This window comes from Stomoxys calcitrans, chromosome 2 (assembly GCF_963082655.1).
Source record: "Stomoxys calcitrans chromosome 2, idStoCalc2.1, whole genome shotgun sequence".
In the NCBI taxonomy this organism is placed as follows: domain Eukaryota; kingdom Metazoa; phylum Arthropoda; class Insecta; order Diptera; family Muscidae; genus Stomoxys; species Stomoxys calcitrans.
Window position 1 is genome coordinate 123,868,320 of NC_081553.1, and position 20,724 is coordinate 123,889,043.

A 20,724-nucleotide genomic window follows, 5' to 3' on the forward strand; every position below is an offset into this window, starting at 1 on the left:
ATTCAGATACTTCTTTTGAAATTCAGAATATTTCAATTCAAAGGTAGATACTTTATTTGAAATTCAGAATATTTTATCTAAAATTCAGAATATTTCAGGTCAAATTCAAAATATTTTAATTCAGACTGGGGTAACTTTCAAATGTAATTCAGATTAAACCAATTGAAATTGATAAATTCCGCTTAAATTAAGAATTTCATTTAAAATTCAGGTAGTAAATTTGAATTTCGGAAATTCCGTATGATATTCAGATATTTTATTTGAAATTCAGATACCTTATTTGAAGATCAGATATTTTATTTGCATTTCATAAATTCCATTTGAAATACTAAAATTTTTCAATTGAAAATCAAATATTCCATTCGAAGTTATTCAGAAGATTCCAATTGGAATTCCGACTACACAAATTTTAAAAGTATTTCAGAAAATACCAATTTAAAAATTAGAAATTCCATGTGGTGTTCAGACACCCCATGTGAAATTCATATATTTTATTCGAAATTCAGATATTGTATTTGAAATTCAGATATTTTATTTGAAATTCAGAAATTTATTTGAATTTCAGAATATGTAAAATGCAATTTAGATATTCCATTTGAAATTCAGAATATTTCAATTAAAATTGAGAATATTTCAAGTGAAAATCAGACTACACCACTTTTAAATATAATTCAGATATTCCAAGTACTAATTGAAATTCAGAAATTCCTTTTGTAATTCAGAAATTTCGTTGAAATTGAGATATTTTTTTTTTTTGAAATTCATTTCATATTCAGATATTCCTCTTGAAATTCAGAAAACTTCTTTTGAAATTCATATACTTCATATGAAATTCGGAATATTTCAATAGAAATTCACTTATTTCATTTGAAATTTTAAATATGCTAATTAAAATTTAATATTCCATTTTGAAATTCATCATATTTCAATTTAGAATATTTGAGTTGAAATTCAGAATATTGCAACGAAATGGTGTGGTCTGACACAATTTTCAAGTGTAAGTCCGAAGAAACCAAATATAATTCTGAAACTGCATTTATTATTCAGAAATGTCATTTGAAAGTCAAAAATTCCGTTTTATATTCAGATATTCCACTTGAAATTCAGAATATTTAATTTGAAATCCGGACATGCCATTTGAAATTCAGAATATTTCGATTGAAATTCAAATATTTAATTTGAAATTCAGATTATCTATTTGAAATGCAGAATATATATTTGAAATTCAAAATATTTTAATTTGACCTCACATATTTTATTTGAAGTCCAAAATATGTTGATTGATATCCAGACATTTCATTTAAAATTCAGCAAATTCAGAATATTTATTTTGAAACTCAGAATATTTTAATTGAAATTCAGACTACACCAATTTCAAGTGTAAGTCAGAAGAAATCAATTGAAATTCAGAAATTCTATTGGTAGTTTAGAAATCTCATTTGAAATTTAGATATTTTATTTGAAATTCTGAAATTCCATTTGATATTCAGATACTCCATTTGAAGTTCATATACTCCGTTTGAAATTCAGAAATTTCAACTGAAATTCAGATATTTCATATATCTTAATTCGGAATTCATAATATATCATTTGAAATTCAGTTCAAGATATAAGAAGTCTTTCATCGAAGTCTCCTGTGGTAAAAAATATACTATTCAAACTAATATAAATGTAAAATCTATATACCGGTCTTAATGGCAGCTATATTCAAAAGGCTACACAATGTTGGAGATGGCGAAAGAGACAAAATTAGACACGCTGTATCTCTACCTATATTATAGTTTTTGGCCAACAATAGCCTGTTCCTGAAAGCTAAGGTCCTCATTTACAAATGTCTAGAACATTTCGTAATACTTTAACAAATAGATAAGACGTTGAGAACTTATTTCATTTTTTTTAATACATCGCACAGTGGGCCAAGCGGCGAAAAAAATAGAAACAAGTCCACAACTTTTTTCCTGTTGATCTGAGCAGCAAAAAAATTCATTCACATACAAAATACGCATTTTATAAGCCTTAGATTTTTAGAGAATGCTTTAAATGGCAGCAATACCAATCAATAAAATAGTAAGCTTATAAAACGCGTTTTTTAACCGATTTGGATGAAATTTGGAACGGCGAGACCTATCTACAACTGTGTCGAATATGGTCCAGATCAGTCCAACCTCTCCAAAAAAAAAAGATTTTAACACCGAGTTTAGTTAAGTTTCGAAGCTTGGGAATGATTTATACATCTATTAAAATAAGGTCTATTGCGTAAATAATGCGGTCGGTTTTTATGTGTAATGATGACGGCAACAATAAAAAAATTGGAAAATTTAACGTTTTTCAAAAATTGACTTTTGTGTCGCCAGTTACATAAAATCGGATAGGATAGAGATATATTCATGATTCTTGTTGTGTTTTCTAGAAGGAGTGATGCAGAATTAAAGTTCCTTACATATGTATAAAGGGTGATTTTTAGCATTATCTTTTTGGCAACACTGCATATCTTTGGCAACGAAACAGCTCACGCACGTTTCGTGTTTTGTTTCACTGTCAAACATCTTCAGTTTGGTCTATAATTTAACCATGAACCGTCTTGAAAAAGAACAACGCTAGCAAATTATTGAAATTTATTATCCATGCTCTATTAAGAAGGTTCATCGTGCGCTTCTTCCATTGAGCGACGAAGATAATTTTTGGCTCAATAGGTACGTAAATAAGCAGAATAGTCGATTTTGGAGTGAAGGTCATCCAAATTCATTGCAAGTGCTACCAATGAATCCAGAAAAAGTTTATGGGCTGGTGGCATCATTGGACCGTACTTCTTCAAAGATGAAGCGAATCGTAACGTAACTATGAAAGGTGAGCGCTACTGTGAGGTGATAACCAACTTTTTTGACCAGAAATGCATGAGCTTGACTTGCATGACATGTGGTTTTAACAAGACCGTTCCACATGCCACACAGCACGGGATTTTATTTCACGTTCGGGACCGGTCAATTGGCCGCCTATTTCGTGCTATTTTACGCCTTTAGACTATTTTTTGTGGGGCTATGTTAAAGCTCATGTCTATACAGAAAAGCCCTGTTCAATTGACGCAATGGAAGACAACATAGAAGCATTTATTAGTGAGATACCAGTCGAAATGTTGGAAAGCGTATGCCAAAATTAGGACTAAGCGGATGGTCTATTTGAAGCGCGGTCATGGGCGACATTTACATTAAATTATATGGATCGTACTATCGATTCAAATAAAGATTTCAAGAATTTTTCTGAATTTTATGTTTTTTTTTTGGGAAACTATGCTCTTAAAAAATCACCCTTTATGTGCAATAAAATGTGACGTAGTACTTGGTTTTTAGCATTGACAATTTATTTATAACGTATTTTGGTTACCACGGCCTCATTTATGGCTGGGTTATGGCGAGACATTTCTTAAATTGTTGGATACATATTAACATTCAAGTTAAAATAAAAAAATCGCCGTGAAACTTTTGGAAACTTTTGTAATGTAGTAAAAACAAGTAAGGACGGTCTAAAGTCGTCCAAAAACGACGTTTTGGTACCATACACCACATGGGGTATGCAATATAGGCGAAGTCTTCGAAATTTAAATTTGCTTACAATTGAAGTGACGAATTTCGACCAAACTTTTGTTTGGAAATTCATTAATGCAAAATCATTAATGCGATTGCAACGGCCCAAAAACTGAAAATGAGGAGATATATATATCTAAATCTGAACCGATTGTTGTTATATTTACTTGTGATCCGAAGAGTTGGAATTAACACAAATAATCGAATTATTGCTGTATAAGTCAAGATTGGACAATACTTTATATGGGAGCTATGCCTAAATCTAAATCAATTTCGAACAAAATCGGCACACATAGTAAAAAAACAGTCATAAAAGTATGCATTGTGCCAAATTATGAAAAAATCTGTCAAGAAATACTCTGACCATGGCCTTAAAAGTAAAAATCGGGTGATACATATATATGTTAACTATATCTAAATCTGAACCGATTTATTTAAAACACAACAACATTGTCAGGAGTTATAAGGAAAAACTACTTGCCAACATTTTGGGAAAATCGTATAGCAAATGACCACATTATTGCAACATTATTCGAAATCGGACGAACATATATGGGAGCTAAAAAAAATCTGAAATCTGAACCGATTTTAATAAATTAAAATGCATGGATGGACAGACGGACATACCTAAATCAAATCAGAATGTGATTCTGGGTCGATCAGTATGCTTATCAATGGGTCTATCTCTATTCCTTCTGTGTGTGTAAAAACAAATTCACTAAGTTATAATACCCTGTACCATAGTAGTGGTGTAAGGTATAAAAAATGGCCATATTGCCTTTAAGATAAAAGGGTGGTTTGATTTTGAAAAGAGTCAAATTAGCATTTAAAACTTTTCTAATTGGCTCCGCTTTATGAAAATGGAAAAGAATAATGTTAATGATTTGATAACCAAAATTTACGAAAACTTCAAGTAAATAGGAGTATCTTTTATGGAAAATTTTGCTAGTTTTAGAAAAACAAAATGTTTTTCATGTTGAAAACGATGCCATATTTAAACCGCTAAATATATTGGAATGATTATTTATTTTATTTTATTTTATCTATACTATACTGGCACAATTTGGGTGAAACTTTCAGTATATAGCTAAGAAATTGACGGAGTTATAAAGAAACAACACTGAAGAAACCGGTGCAAAATTTTCACATTTTACAACTAAACTGTTCATATCAGAGTCCTAAACCATGCATATTGGTACAGTAGATTAAAAGTTATAAATCTTGAAAAGTTGGAGAAGTGGAAAATGGTTAATTTTGACACCCTGCATCTCACCCTGTTTTAAATATATTGACCTACATTTTCCATTTTCCTGAAAGCCTATGTACTCTTCTACAAATGTCTAGAACATTTTTTACCGCTCAGATCAACAAATAAAAAGTTGGTGATTTATTTCCATTTTTTTTCCGCTTGGCCTAGTGTCCAACGCCATCTTGCGTTTAAAATTATCCATAAAAGACTTTTTCGATAGAGAAAGGTTGAAAGGTAGAATAAATTATAACGCAAAGTTGATAATACAATGGCTGAAAACTTGACTAAATGGATATGCAATGATGTATGGTTGCAGACTCGACTAACTGATAACGCAGAGTTGATTTTTTGAAAATCAGAATGTATGAGTGAAAGGTGGCAAATTTTTCACTTGTTTATAAAGTGTGTACATCGAGGACATGTCCCGGAAGTAAACATTTTATATAATAGTGTCCTTATAGTATACGTTTCATAATAAATCTGATATATGTTGACATTTCGAAGTGTTAGCGTGGAAAAATGGGCATACATCGTATGGGAAAATAAAAACAAAGCGATGTATGCCATAATTTCCATAGGTTTTTTCTGTCCCCAAAACATCCATTTTACATATATATATATATATATATATATATATATATATATATATATATATATATATATATATATATATATATATATATATATAAATACATATATATATCGCCCGATTTTCACTCCCAGACCCATGCATTGACCTATTTTCCCAAAATTTTGTACAACGCTTTCCTCGACGAATTCCACAACATCCATAAAGTTTGGTCGAAATCGGATCAGATTTAGATATAGCTCCCATGTATTTCTTCGTCAGATTTTGGATAATTTGTTGTCATTTGTCAACCGTAGCTGTTAAATTTTGAACATATTTGATTTACTCGAAATTTGATACAGGAATTTTAATAATCTATTTGGATACATCCGCCGAGGTCCATCAAATTTGTTTCAGAATTAGATGTAGCCCCCCCTTTTGTGTTTATAGGGTAGGTGTAAAGTCGTTACCGCCTGGCTTTTGCCTTTCCTTACTGGTTTTTATCTGCTCGGGTGTACAAGCCGTTAGGCGAGTTCATACCATCCATTTTGTCTTTTCTCCATTTACAGCCAGATCCTTTTTCACTGATTCTCTTTCGATTCTTTCTTTCGAAGGCGACAGTTACTAGTTCGGGAGACTGACCCATGATATCGATGTCGTGTATGTGTTTTCGGGTGAATAGTCTGCTATCTCTTTTTTCACAACTACATCTCGTATAATCTTCTCCAGCAGGATATTAAAGAGATCACGCGATAAGCTGACTCCTTGTCTGAAACCTTGTGTTATTGATTGGGTCGGAGAGATTCTTTCCTGTTCTTACTGAGGAAAGTGTGTCAGCAAGTGTCGCCCTGCTTCCTGTTAATTTTGCAGGGATACCAAAATATCACTTCCGCTCCGAGTTCTAAATATTTTGCTCCCACTCGGGCAAATATAGGCTTGCTCCGCTCCACTCCGTATCCCTGAGTTAAACCATGCTAATCAGTATACACGCACCCAACTGCCTTATAATGTTCTAATTACACAATCATTTTGAGATTCACAGTTTATTTTTTGGCATATAAAATTGCACTTGTGTTTAACATGCCAAAACACCTTTGTTCTTGTTTTTTGTTCGTTTATTACTTCGTACACTATTAACACACTTCTCTTTGTATTTTGAATAACATTTACAGGCACTTGCCTAGAACTCTCTTTCTGCAAGCACGGCTCCGGTTGCTGTTTATAACACCAAGTAATTCAATCTGACTCCGTTAGGGAGTCACTCATATAAAAGGACTCCCTACTAGAGTCAATTTGAACTCCAAGTGTACATTGAGCCTTGCATTTTAGGAAAACATTTCATTGGTCGTCGTTTTCGTTACTTTAGCAAATGAAGCAATGAAAGCACGCTGTTAATTGGCATGATAATTAAACTAATTGGCACTTTTCAGTTTTTTTTTCCATCTTGTTTTTTAACAAATCACTTTAATTAGCACAACATGCAATTGAGCACTAGCGAGGAGTGGAAAATAATAAAATGAAAAAGTATTTTTTGAAAGTAAAGGACTTGGAATAAATTAAAGGCATTACAGGATTTTTCATATAAAATTAATTAGTATTGCATATTAGTATAGAATACTTTAAATCAGCTGAAGAGTTAATGAAATTCAAGTAAATAAAAGTTTTTTAAGTTTATGTCAAAGAAAAGAAGTGAGTATTTTACATAGTTATCCCCTAATAAATCTTCTCCCCTAAGATGTGTCTGCTGCTCGCTGTTTGGTATTGGCAATAAAAAGGAAGCTTCGCATTATTGGGCTTAACTGTATTCGGACAGCATTCCTTGATATTGGAGAAATTTGCCCTGATGCTTACTGGAATTGGCAATGTTACTAAGAGAAAGTTTATCGGCATACAAAGACACACTCAACGGAGCCAGACTAGGTAAGAGGTCATTATGTAAACTTTTCTAGTAAATATGTTCTTGATGTAAACAAAATTTTTATTGATTTTCCCACTAAAAGTTTCGTTAAATTTCGTCTAGAAAAAGAAAACCTGAAATCTACAAATGCGACCCAAGATAAAGGATGATTAATATTCGAGACAACTAAACTAAAGGGGTACAACACGCATACCTCGAAAACAGGTCAGTGGAGACAGCCCTCCACGAGGTGGTACAAGGGGAAGAGACGTCTCTCCGACAGAAGGATTACACTTTGACTGCCTTCTTGGATATTGAGGGGCTTTCAATAATGTGGAGATTCGGGCGATAGTCACCGCACTGGACCGCACGGGGTTTCACCCCTTAATCTCCCAATGAACATATAATATGCTTTATGGCAGGATTATTAATGCAAACTTGGGAGATTGTGTGGTTAGAAGGCGGGTGACCAGAGGAACGCCCCAAGGAGGGATGTTCTCACCGATGATGTGGAACCTCCTGATTAATGAAATCCTGATGGGTCCCGGTGGGGACGGCACGAGGATTATCGATTATGCGGACGACGTCGTGCTGCTAGTCCGAGGTAAGTTTCTGTCAACGATCAGCGAGATCATGGAGGAGGTTGTCGCGATGGGCTACCAGAAATGGGTTGAGGACCAACCCAAGGAAGTCCGAGATGGTGCTCTTTACGCGAAAATATAGGATACCGGAGTTCAGACTCCCGTCCTTGGACGGGGACACCCTGCGGCTGTAGAAGGAGGTGAAGTACCTAGGCATAATCCTCGATTCGAAACTGTTCTGGAAGAGGAACACCGAGGAAAGAAGCCGCAAGGCACTGTGCGATTTTTATTCTTGCAGGAGGATGTTCGGTAGGAAGTGGGGGTGACTCCCTAGTTGATTTATTGAATGTATACGGCCATCCTGAGACCAGTACTGGCATATGGAGCACTGGTATGGAAGGAGACCGTAGGGAAGAGGATGCGAGCGAGAAGGTCCAGAGACTGGCCTGCGTCGGGATCACAGGGGCGATGAGATCTGCACTGCAGGCAGGCCTGGAGGCGATCCTGGACCTGTATTTGGAACTGCGCCGCCAGGGTCGTGCTTAGGCTGAGAGAGCTGGGCATACTGAAGGTGGATGGTTGCGGCCACTGTTCGATTCTGGGTTTTATGGATACGGAGAATAGACTGAGGAGGATCTCCAACTACCTGGCACCAGTGCCGACTAGAGTGAGGGCATTTGCGATTCGTTTTCTTGAGAGCGAAGAATGGAGGGCGGATGGTATACTTGAGGAGGATGAGACCTCGATCTACAAAGATGGCTCCAAGATGAAGTCAGGGACTGGATTGGGAGCCTACTCTAATGCACTCAATATCAGTATGTCTCTCAGACTGCCGGTATACGGTCTTTCAGGCAGAGGTCTGCGCCATTGCAGTAGCCGCAAGAGAAATTCTGGCAAGGGGCCTACCGCCCTCGAAACTCAGAATTTATGGGGACAGTATGGCGGCGCTCAAGGTCTTGGGGTCGAGGATGGTGAGGTCGAGATGCGTGACGGACTGTTTGGAATCCTTGGATAGGCTCCGGGCCCACGATGTGACGCTGACATGGGTTCCTGGGCATGAGGAGATTGCAGGAAATGACAGGGCGGACGAGTGCGCCAGGAGGGGTTCGTCTGCGCCGGGCGGACCAGTCATCGGTCTTGCCTACGTGCCATTGTCGAGCTACTAAACACAGTAGAGGGGATGTAGACGGTGGACAAATGCCGGACTGGGAAGGCGCTAAAGCGAATTGCTAGTGTTCGATAAAAGGCGATGGGTACTTTGACAGGGGTCATAACCGGACATTGTGCCATAGGCCGCATGGTGGCGCGAATGGGAATACCGCACAAAGACTTCTGTAGGAGTTGCCTCGATGAGTATGAGGAGGAGACTATTGAACACTTGCTTTGTTCCTGTCTGGGTCTGCAGAAACGTAGGCTTTCCTTTCTGAGGAGCCGTTTCTTCTGTGGTCTGGGTGAACTTGCGAACGTACCAATGGTCGCTCTCATGAGATTTGTTGAAGGAACAGGATGGTTTCGAAAGGGGTGACACAGGCTCCGGCGTAGGTAGGTCCGTGCTTGCGTAGCGAAGGGCAGTTCTTCACCTCCCGCTCAGGTTTTCAACACTCCTCCTGTCTTTTGTCTTTTTCTTTTTATTCGTGTATAACCCCTAGTACGAGGTCTCACTTTTACCTTTTCTTCCCTTTCTCTCTACGGTACCACAATGGGCCAAACAAGCCTCCGAGTGAACTCATCTTTGGTGGGCGACCCATTCAACCTAAACCTAAACTGAAAGTGGTTTCATTTGTCTATATGTTAAAAAGTTAAAAGGTGATTTGGAAAAAGAAGTATTTTTTCTATTCTCTGAAAAGTTGTCCTATTGAATACTCTATTTGTTGAGGTGGATTTGGATTTGGCAAAATATTAATTTTATTAGATATTTACCTTATCACGTATATCTTGTCGCATCTTTTCGCGCTCCTCTTCCATGCGACGATGCTTCTCCTTGCGTCGTTCTTCAGCCTCACGGATGGCCTCCTGACGTTCTCTCTCCTCCTCCTCTGCCTTTTCCTTATCGTCGGCATCATCACCGCCATCACCACCTACGGCGCCTGCAAAGTTAGAAAAAATATAAAAAAATTTATTAATTAAATGATCTAAAGCAAAAGGATAGAAATTTTATAAACATATATGCTATTTTGTTAGTTTTAGTTCGTAACGTATAAATGAAAGTTATGCCATTAGTAGTAGAACATCGACTATATTGCAAAAATTTTCAAAAGTAAACTTTTGTCTAATCACTTTTTATATTCTCAATTTGATTTGCTTTTTTTATTAAAATCAAAAGAAAAAATTTCTTAAAAAACAGGGAAATCATTTTGCACTACAGCTTGAAAGTGAAATTGGGATCTAATTTCTGCTAGAGTAAATGTTTGTTGAGGGTTGGGTCTATTGAAGACCTCGAATGTTGTGGAAGTCTTCACCATCTCCTTGGTATCGGGATCGACTTCAATTATATATTTTTACAAAGCAGAGACAGCAGGATCGCAGTTATCACGACGTTTACGTTCTTCTTTTTGCAATTTGATGGTTATACCACGGACTTGAGAGTGGCGGAGACGGCTCAACAAAAGGGTAAGTAACATAACCGGCAATCTTGTTTCTCACTGCAGAAGCTGTGCAGAAGCTGTGGGGACGTCAGGAAAGAGGAGGCAATAGAATATTTGCTGAGTGTGTGTCCCGCACTGGGACTCAGAAAGAGTTCCGCTTTAGGTACACATTTCTTTGAGAACTTGTCGGATTTAGCGGATGTGAATATTCGCAAGATTTTGATCTTTTTGAAGCGATCTGGATGGTTTAGCAGTAGGAACTAGAAGGCATCTTCCTTCCTTCTCCGGTTCCTGTGGTATCACAATGGACGAAAACGTTAAAGTGAGTCTGATGGCAGACTACCAACTTAAACCTAACCCAACCTGAGATGGAATTTGAAAGACATATCAAAAGTTACTTCTAGGGGCGTAAGAAGTTGTGCCGGAGATACGTCTACATCACTCAACGAAATTTGTTATTCAAAATAGCAAAAAATGTTTGCTAAAACAATAGTTTTTTGTCTGCTGAAAATGGGAAAGCAGACATAACAACTGTTTCAGCAAGCAAAAGACTGCTGTTTTAGCAAACATTTTCGTCTGCCTTTTTAACTAACAAAATCTGCTGTTTAAAATATAAAAGTCTGCTAAAGTATTGAAGATGTACACAAAAAAAGCATCCTGCTGGTCTTAAATTGCAAACATATTTGTATGACAGCAGAACTACTGCTGTAGTACTCAATAAAATTTTTTATTCAAAACAGCAAAAATTTTTGCTAAAACAGCAGTTTCTGTCTGCTGTTTCGGCAATTTGCAATTTCAGTTAAATTTGCAAATTAAATATGTTGTCTTAAGGACAAAAAGCTGCCGCAAAAAAATTTTTTACGCATTTTTTAGATTTTTTTTTTCTGAAAATTTGTTGGAAAAGATGAATTTAATTTGTAAAATATTACTGTTAAGAAGCTACCTGATCCATACATAGGTATACATTTCGAAATGTTGCTAAGCTTGCTAGCATTTCTATACTCTCCACCATAGGATGGGGGTATACTAATTTCGTCATTCTGTTTGTAACTCCTCGAAATATTCATCTAAGACCCCATAAAGTATATATATTCTTGATCGTCATGACATTTTAAGTCCAACTAACAATGTCCGTCCGTCTGTCTGTCGAAAACACGCTAACTTTCGAAGGAGTAAAGCTAGCCGCTTGAAATTTTGCAAAAGTACTTCTTATTAATGTAGGTCGGTTGGGATACTAAATGGGCTATATCGGTCCACGTTTTGATATAGCTGCCATATAAACCGATCTGGGATCTTGACTTCTTGAGGCGCTAGAAGGCGCAATTTTTATTCGATTTGGCTGAAATTTTTTGATGATGTGTTTTGTTATGACTTCCAACAACTGTCCTTAGAATGGTTAAAATAGGTCCATAACCTGATATAGCTGTCATATAAACCTATCTGGGGTCTTGACTTCTTGCGTCTAGAATGCGCAATTCCTATCCGATTTGGCTGAAATATTGCATGTTGTGTTTTGTTATTACTTCCCACAACTGTATTAAGAATAGTTCAAATCGGTCCATAACCTGATATATCTGCCATATAAACCGATCTGGGGAATTGATTTCTTAAGCCACTGGAGGGCGCAATTATTATACTATTTAGCTGAAATTTAGCATGAGGTGTTTTGTTATAACTTTCAAGAATTGTGCTAAGAATTGTTCAAATCGGTCCATAGCTGCCATATAAACCGATGTGGGATCTTGACTTCTTGAGCCCCCAAAGGGCGCAAGTATTATTCGATTTGGCTGAAATTGTACTCTCTCATGACCTTTAACATACGTGTCTATAAACCGATCTCTCTATTTTACTTCTTCAGCCCCTAAAGTGCGCAATTCTTACTAAATTTGGCCGAAATTTTACACAATGACTTCTACTATGGTCTCCAATCTTCAGTTCAATTATAGTGCGAAATTAACAATAACTTGATATTGTTCCATGGAGCTCGACAAATGCGATCCATGGTGGAAGGTATGTAAGATTCGGCCCGGCCGAACTTAGCAAGCTTTCACTATTTTTTATTGCTCTACTAAGGTGTACATGACTACCAAGGCCTTTTTTAGATATCAAAATTCAAAGAAAAAAGATTATGGGAAGTTTAAATTCAGTGGTGATTATAAACATTCACTGAGAAACGTACGTAGTTTACTTTTTCTTCTAACATCCCCTTCATAATTGAGCAGCAGTCATTTTCAGCAAACACCAGACTTTTCAGCAATCAGGCTGCTGTTATGAAATATAATAGCAGAACTACTTAACAATGTTTGCTTTTTCCAGCAAACTAAATTATCAAATTACAGTCAGCAGACGTGTCTGCTATTATCAGCAGGCTTTTTTATTTGAAATGGAACACAAATTTATAACTTGGAACAATTTGGCCCATTTACAATCGCAACCGGCCTTCATGGATAAAATTCCAAAGCTGACGGAGGGATGAACAACCACGTTAGATCGACTAAAAATTTTATGTGGATAAAGAATAAAAATACTTTTAAGGATTTGTTCTTGCGCTTTCTTTTAGACCAACATTTTGAGGTAATACATGCGAAATGACGACCATCCTATGATTGAAGGTATAAAAACTATAATCATTGATTGGATTGAAGGTTTCCTGTACTAGGCCCCCATTCACTTATAATGTAAGACAGCTGATGAACGAATCTATCTGAAACATTGTTGCAAGTTGAATTTTACCTGTCAAATATCAAAACAGTACAATATTTGTGAATTCCTCATACCCTCTGAAGTTTACTTTGGTTGTGAGATTAGAGTAAATGCTGACTTTCCCTTAACTTTGTTCACAATCCATACATTGAGACTTTAAACCAAGTTATTGATATCAATACCTACGCCTACACACCCTATTTTCTAAAATTTTGAAATCTACAAAACTTTTGAAAGCATTCAATTCAATTACAAACATATCAGAAATTGTTTTTCATTTCTCGTACAAAACAAAGTGTCAAACTTCTTTAATTAAGTCTATTAAAAACTCTGCCTTGATGAAAGCGTTTTATGTTTATGAGAATTGTTTCTTTGATTCTTTAATTGTTATTGAGGTTGAATATAAAGCCAAATTGCTGAGAGTTGAAAGTTTTTATTTTTATTGACTTCTTAATTATAGGCAAATAAAGATCCGGTATAATTGGCTTCTTTGACAGAAAGTTGAAAATTCCATTTTGGCCGTCGTTTGTGTTGCATAAATGATATGCTTGTGTTGCTACTATCAACATGATATAGCAAAAAATCTAATTAGAAATAAATTGAAAATCTACAACTGTTTGCTAAACATTCCCCTAATGCCTTGACGGCAAAAGAGAATTATAGGAACATTTGGTAAAATGGCTTTTTCCATGGTTAAGGATATTGGTTATTTGAAGTCAACATTGCCTTGGCTGCATACAACTATGAGGGCATATGTATGCCAGTTTAATAGCCTTTTCTATGACCAAGGAAATTGGTTATTTGAAGTCAACACGCAAAAGACTGTCATTAGTAGAGTTTCCAAAGAGTAATTAAGGTGCTTAAATTTGATTAGAACTTTGAAAACGAATCCTTAGGTCATAACCAAAAACAAAGTGGCATCAATGTGGTTGAGGAAATCTGTGGTTATCGATATCATTGGCTTCATACAATTATACAATCATGTTTGCTTAGCATTTAACAGGGTCTATGACTAGAATCTCTTACAGGAATTTACTTTATGAGCAATAGAAGTAGGCATACAATAAATCGCAGCAAATACTTCTGATATGCCTTAGAACCTTTTTATCTGAGAAATTCAATTAGATTTGTAGTTTTCCATGGAAATCAAAATCAATTAGTAGGAATGCAATTAAGCAAATGTAAGACAAAAACACTATTTGTAACCTTCATTTGTAACCTGGTCGTTTTGCATTGTATGTATTCAGCATGTGTAGCATTTACCACACCTAAAACGAAATTTAGTTATATTTTTTCACAATGTTGGCAAAAACAATCTATTTGATTATAATATGTCAGCAGCCACAACATGTAATTAGTGTATGCCAGCCATCTGTAGATTACTGATAAGTTGAGACTATTTGAAAAGCCAAAAGTATTAACAAATAAATAAGGAATAAAAACAGGATTAGAAGGGAAAATAGAAAATTATTTGTCATTCTTTCTATCAATGAAATTAATGATCCCTAATCATTTACATTTTACATCCCAGCAAACATTTTTTTACATTTTTACTTCCAAAGCTACATTAAATGGCATGACCTTAACATAGGGCTGTTGCACGATAAAAGCTTTTTCTTATCTTCAGTTAACTCAGTGAACTTTATTCTACCTTTTTATATCCACCACCATAGGATATATTTATTATATATATTTATATTTATTTAGTCATTCCTTTTGCAACACATCGAAATATTAATTTCCGACCCTTCAAAGTGTACATATTTCGGATCGTCGTAAAATTCTAAGACGATTTAACGATGTCCGTGTGTCTGTCCGTCCGTCTGTTGTAATCACTCTAGAGCCTTCAAAAATTGGGATATTGAGCTGAAATTTGGCACCGATACGTTCTTGGTTCTTGGACCGGCAAATCGGACCATATAGACCGATCAGCCGATAAGGCGTCTAATGCCTATAAATGCTTTATTTTTTATCTGATTTCACTGAAATTTGAAACAGTGAGTAATTTAAGGCTTCCTCTTTTTAGAGGTTACTTTATAGTTTTTAGAGCGCACAACAAGCCGATTACTGGCTTAGATGTATGTCCATAGTAGCATGGGGCGGATTAATATATGCACCCTCCATTTAACCTAACCTAAGGGTTCCCGTCGTCTGACCCAAATATAATTTAGATCGCACTATATTTAGATTTAGCTGCCATATAGACCGATCTCCCAATTAAGGGTCGAAGTCCATAAAAGCTTTTGTAATATTACCCGATTTCGCTGAAATTTTAATCAGTGGGTTAATTTAAGCCTCCCGACATCTGACCCAAATATGGTTCAGACCGGACTATATTTAGATATAGCGGTCATATAGACCGATCTGCTGATAAAGGGTTTGAAGCAGATAAAAGCTTTATTAATTACCCGATTTCGGTGAAATTGGAAACAGTGGGTTAACTTAAGCCTCCCGACATCTAACCTAAATATGTTTTTAATCGGACTATATTTAGATACAGCTGCTATAGATTTTCAATCTGGTTTCCGGCCAAAACACAGTTGTACTACTGCACTTTTGAAAGTAGTTGAAGATGTAAGGAGTGATATTGACAGCGATAAAGTTATCTTTCTTGTTCTTTTAGATCATTCGAAGGCATTTGATTCCGTTGATCATAATATACTTTTCCTTTAACTGAAACTTTATTTAAATTTTCTGAAAGAACAACGGATCTTATATTTTCCTATCTTTTGAATAGGAGCCAATAGGTATGTGTTGATAGCCGGTGTTCTAGCTGTATTCCAGTCTCAGGAGGTGTTGCACAGGGGTCTGTATTGGGCCCACTCCTCTTTTGCTTATATAGCAATGACCTTCCTGGACAGTTGTGCAATTGTGGTATTCATATGTATGACGACAACGTACAGCTCTATATGAGCTCCTAGCCGGAGAGTCTGATCGATGTCGTATTTCATCTTAATAGCGACTTGGAAAGAATAAACACAAGGGCAAACGCCAACGGACTACTTATAAATCCAACTATGTCAAAGTGCCTTGTAATTGGTACGAATCCGGTGAAATCCCGCCCAATCTTGATGTGGCAATTGCTGGAGCCCCAATTGAAATTGTTTCATCTGCAATAAACCTTGGGTTTGAGTTCGATGATAGACTTTCATGGATGAATCATGTCACTTCGACAGTGGGCAGGTCCTACTGCGTTTTACGAAACTTACATATGAGTCGACAGTATACCCCTTTGTCAATAAGAATGCTTTTGGTTAGGACATTTATTCTGCCGAAACTATTTATTATACTCTTGCGAGGTTTTTTACGGTTGTGATGTAACTCATAGGAACAATTGCACGTATCCTTTAACGATGTCGTTAGATACATTTTTGGTTTGCGTACAAGAGACCGGGTATCTGACTTTGCCAGACAAGTATATGGTGTCTTATTTAACTCGTTTCAAATGATCCAAAAGATAATTTATACCAATAAACCGTCATATCTGGCCTCTGTATTGCGTTTTGCCAACTCTACAAGGGGTTAACAAGTAATACAAATACATCATCAATATCGTGTATCTGAATAACAGTTCTTTGTTAATGCTATACGTCTTTGGAATAATCTTCCCAACAGTATTCAAATTATAAGTAATGAACGACAATTCAAATCTTTGATTTATAATCATTTTAAGTAATTATTGTTTTTGTTTTTTTATAATTATTTATTAATTTATTTGTAACTTTGATTAAAATGTTAAAATTTCTGTAAAGTTTCTTTTTCTTCCTTTTTAATTTTTCCAAAGTTCAGCCCGGCCGTACTTAATGGCTTTGTACTTCTTCAATATTAGCTTAATAAACGTAAAATTTTATTCATTAAAATGGCTGAAGAAAAAACTTAGCATTTTTCTTGCGAAAGCCCTATGTGAAAATAATGACATTGAATGTAGCATTGGAAGCAAAGTTTACAAGTTTTTCTGGAATTAATGTTAGTTATGATATTTAGGCTATTTGGCATTATAATACAATAAAGTTTTATTGCTATGTAAATTTAATGGTGTTTGTTGTTATATACATTGAAATTTTAATTAATAAATAATAAATTGTGTTTGTAGATTAGCATTATTAAGCTGAATTAGATATTCTTCATATGCTGCTTTATATGATTATGCAAACTAATACAATTAGATCAATTGATGCTATTATATGTGTCTGACGAATTAAGATGCTACCTATTCTTAAGAATACTACTACATATGTATTGTATATCCTGAAATTATTTGATGTGTTTTGGTCCACCCTTGTGGCGATTTTTGTATAACATAATATTTAAGGTTGCAAAATAATGTAAGACATTCGATGGCGCAAAGCACAGATAGCAAAAAACTGTAAATACTGTTACATTACAGCTTGAAGTAATCTAACAATTAGTTCGATTTTTGAAGGCATTTTGATCTAATCAATAATTGAGAGTTCTTCAGGTTCTTTATAGCCCACTCTCCAACTAAAGAAACACAAAGTTTTCTCATACGTATATTTTAATTGTAGTTTTGCCAATTATGTGAGTCTCTATGTACGATTGTGATGTAAAATAACGATTAAATAATCTTAAATATCTACAATGTACCTTTATTATTTCTCAAACGTTGTCTTTTTTGAGCTCTGTTCACTAAAAATATTTGGCCCAATAATCATGTATTTTGCCAATAATAGATTATTTTTTATCTCCTTCTGGTTGTGAGGACTTTCCAGTTTTGCTAATATTGACTCTGCTTTCTGGACTGTCTCTCATATTCGTCATCTTGTTTTCTACCTTGCCTGACTCTCACATATTCACATACCATACTTCTAAACGAATAACAATTCTTATATTTTGCATTTTTATTTTGACTGAATTATATTTAATCACAGGTTTCTGCAATTGAACTTAAATCGACGAATGAAAACCATATAAACCCAATTTCTAATTTAATTTCATGAGGTCAAAGAAAACTGATATTCTGCCAGTTCATCAGAATGGTTCGAATTTGGGAACCGTCTAGTCTTTTTATTAGTGTTGGAATTACTTTTTCTTCCAGTTCGGGAAGTATAAAGACAGGTATACGATAACTTTATGGCATTTAAAATACGTCTTATAATAAATTTATGATTTATTCGATTTATATGGACCTTAGATATGACATTTTATGAGTCTTTTAGTGATACTGAATGCGAGAGACGAGTTAATGATATAAAACATTACTAAACTTTTTGGCCATTTCCGACTGAAGTCTATTGAATGAGTGGATATACTGGTTAATATAAGTAACTAGCTGAACCGGGCCTGCTCCGCAGCGCCTTCTTTTACTTTATAGGGAACAAAAATTTTCCTTTGAATATTTATTTTCGACAATTAAAGAGCTTTTAGTGAAATACCATGCTACAAAAATAGTATATCGCTTGACTAACAGTTTAACAATATAATTGCCTTTATCTGAATCCCATATGATCTTTATTGGTCTATGAAATTATGTTTGGATGTAAGATGTACTCCATTCTTAAAATGCCTTATTTCAGCCCGATATTCTCATGTCTGATTTAGGGGTGTTTTCGGGGGTGAGGTGGTCCCCCAGACACTTGGCCCTGAAAAAATGTCAGCGTCGTGCTCTTCTCTCAAACACCATTTATTTAAACCATATATTGCCATTGGTTTAAGGTGCGTTTACAGGGTGAGGCGTCCTCCAAACACATGGTCCCAAGATTGGTTATCAAATTCGTTTTTTAATCTCAAATACCTTTTATTGTCTTGGTGAGCAAATACGTCCTTTTTGGGGGTTGTTATGGTGGTGCGATGTGCCCTAAACAGTTGGTCTGTTGATATCAGATTCACGGTCTACTCCCAAATACCTTTCATTTGAGCCTCATTTTTCCATAGTCCGCAAACATGACCGGTTTGGGGAGTGTTTTGGGGGATGGGCGGCCACTCATTGACTTGGCTTTGAAAATGTATATCAGACTCGTATTCTACCCCTAGGTACCTCATCCGGAATTGGGATACCAAATTTTTGTTTGTAGATTGTAAATCGCACCACCCATCTCCTAGATCTGACGTTTCTAAAAATTAGGGTAAGGGGGAGGGTCCGCTCCCCCTTCACCACGGGATCATTATGCACCATCAGTGCAAATTTCAAGAAAATCGGTTCAGCCGTTTCTGAGTCTATTAGGAACACACAAACAAACACAAATTGATTTTACACACATATCTCTGCATATATCTCCTACTAGAGCCAATATACATTTTAAAAGTTGTCTTTAAAACTTGCAGCTACGTTTAACCTCATTATAGTACAATAAGTATAATTGAAAGCTTTAGGTCAACTTTTTTTTATAGGCGAAACAATGAAATTATCTTTTTTGGTTAAAAACTGCTAACAATTCCCTTTTTCACATTTATGGATTTCCAGCTCGCATAACTTTTGGCTGAAGAATCGAACCTTAGTATATAATGCGGCAAAAAATATAGCAAATGTTGCCAACTCTTCAGATCAGATAGAATATTGAAAATCAGTTACAACATGCCTTCATAAATCATAAGCAGCAAATAAAGAGATCAGCATTTGCGGAAATTTCTATAAAAACAAAAAAAATATTTTGTTAGTCGAATGTCTTGGACGCTTTAAAAATATCCACAAAAGCATGTTTTGAAGGTTGAGCATTTTCCAGTAAAAAAAAAATCGGGTCGTATATGCGCTTTTGACAGCACGAATAAAACGTTGTAGTGTCAGCCACCTTGACACTACAAGGTCCACCAATTTGAAGGCCAGCCCATGGGCCTGGGGGCTATTAAGATATGTTATCCGTTCAAAAACTGACACTTATTTCCACGAAATTTGTTTCCAATCCCACCGTTCTTTGGGGTCAACTCCCCTTGACTTCTGAAACAGCATCGATGACTCGTGATATTTGGTCGTTGTGTTAGCGATTTTGGAAAATTTTGGAGATGGTGTGAGAAAAACTCTGATATGGATGAACTGGCTAATATCTGTTGGGAAGCTCAAGGGGTCAACAAACAAAAATTTCTCAAACACACAGCAGATGTTCTATAGTTTTCCTCGACATCCTCACAGGTTCTGCAGAAGTCGTAACTTACAACCTTATGTGTATAAGCATGTTTTCCGAGCTGAGAGTGACCTGTCATGATGGAGACTTCTGTTCTAGCCAGCGAAAGCAAAGCGGTAGACCTCTTCAAGCCTAGAAAAGGACACATAAATTTAAAAATTTCACAACCCCCCTTTTGTGACCATCTATCATTCGTTGCCCTTCGGACCAGATCCTGAAAACTTAGCTTACTTGCCGTTAGGGACATATCCACAGATTTCAGTTCCCCTGGAATGTTCCTAGTCTCGCAGGCGCGTCAGCTCTACAATTCCTGGGGATATCTCTGTGGCTCATTGATAGATCTGCGACGGTCGAGGGCGGCTTTCTTATTCAGAAAAACGTTCCCCAGGAGTTTAATGGCAGTCTGTCTGTATAAAAAGATATTTATGCCAATCGTCTAATCTTAGTCATTCCACCACTTATTTAATTTCAAGGATCTTCGCTT

The 20,724-nt window shown here is 35.8% G+C and overlaps 1 protein-coding gene across 8 annotated transcripts in view; it reads right to left on the reverse strand.

The window, feature by feature from the left end:
• Positions 1-20,724, reverse strand: part of LOC106083935 (complexin) — a 774,169-nt gene that overhangs the window by 48,155 nt on the left and 705,290 nt on the right. For 5 of the 8 annotated variants that reach the window (XM_059361846.1, XM_059361844.1, XM_013247259.2 and 2 more), the window contains one exon: positions 9,797-9,954. In XM_059361846.1, the coding sequence (XP_059217829.1) occupies positions 9,797-9,954 (158 nt within the window). Of the gene's footprint in view, positions 1-9,796; positions 9,964-20,724 lie in introns of all 8 variants that reach the window. The other 3 variants (XM_059361845.1, XM_013247258.2, XM_013247264.2) reach the window with 1 other exon arrangement.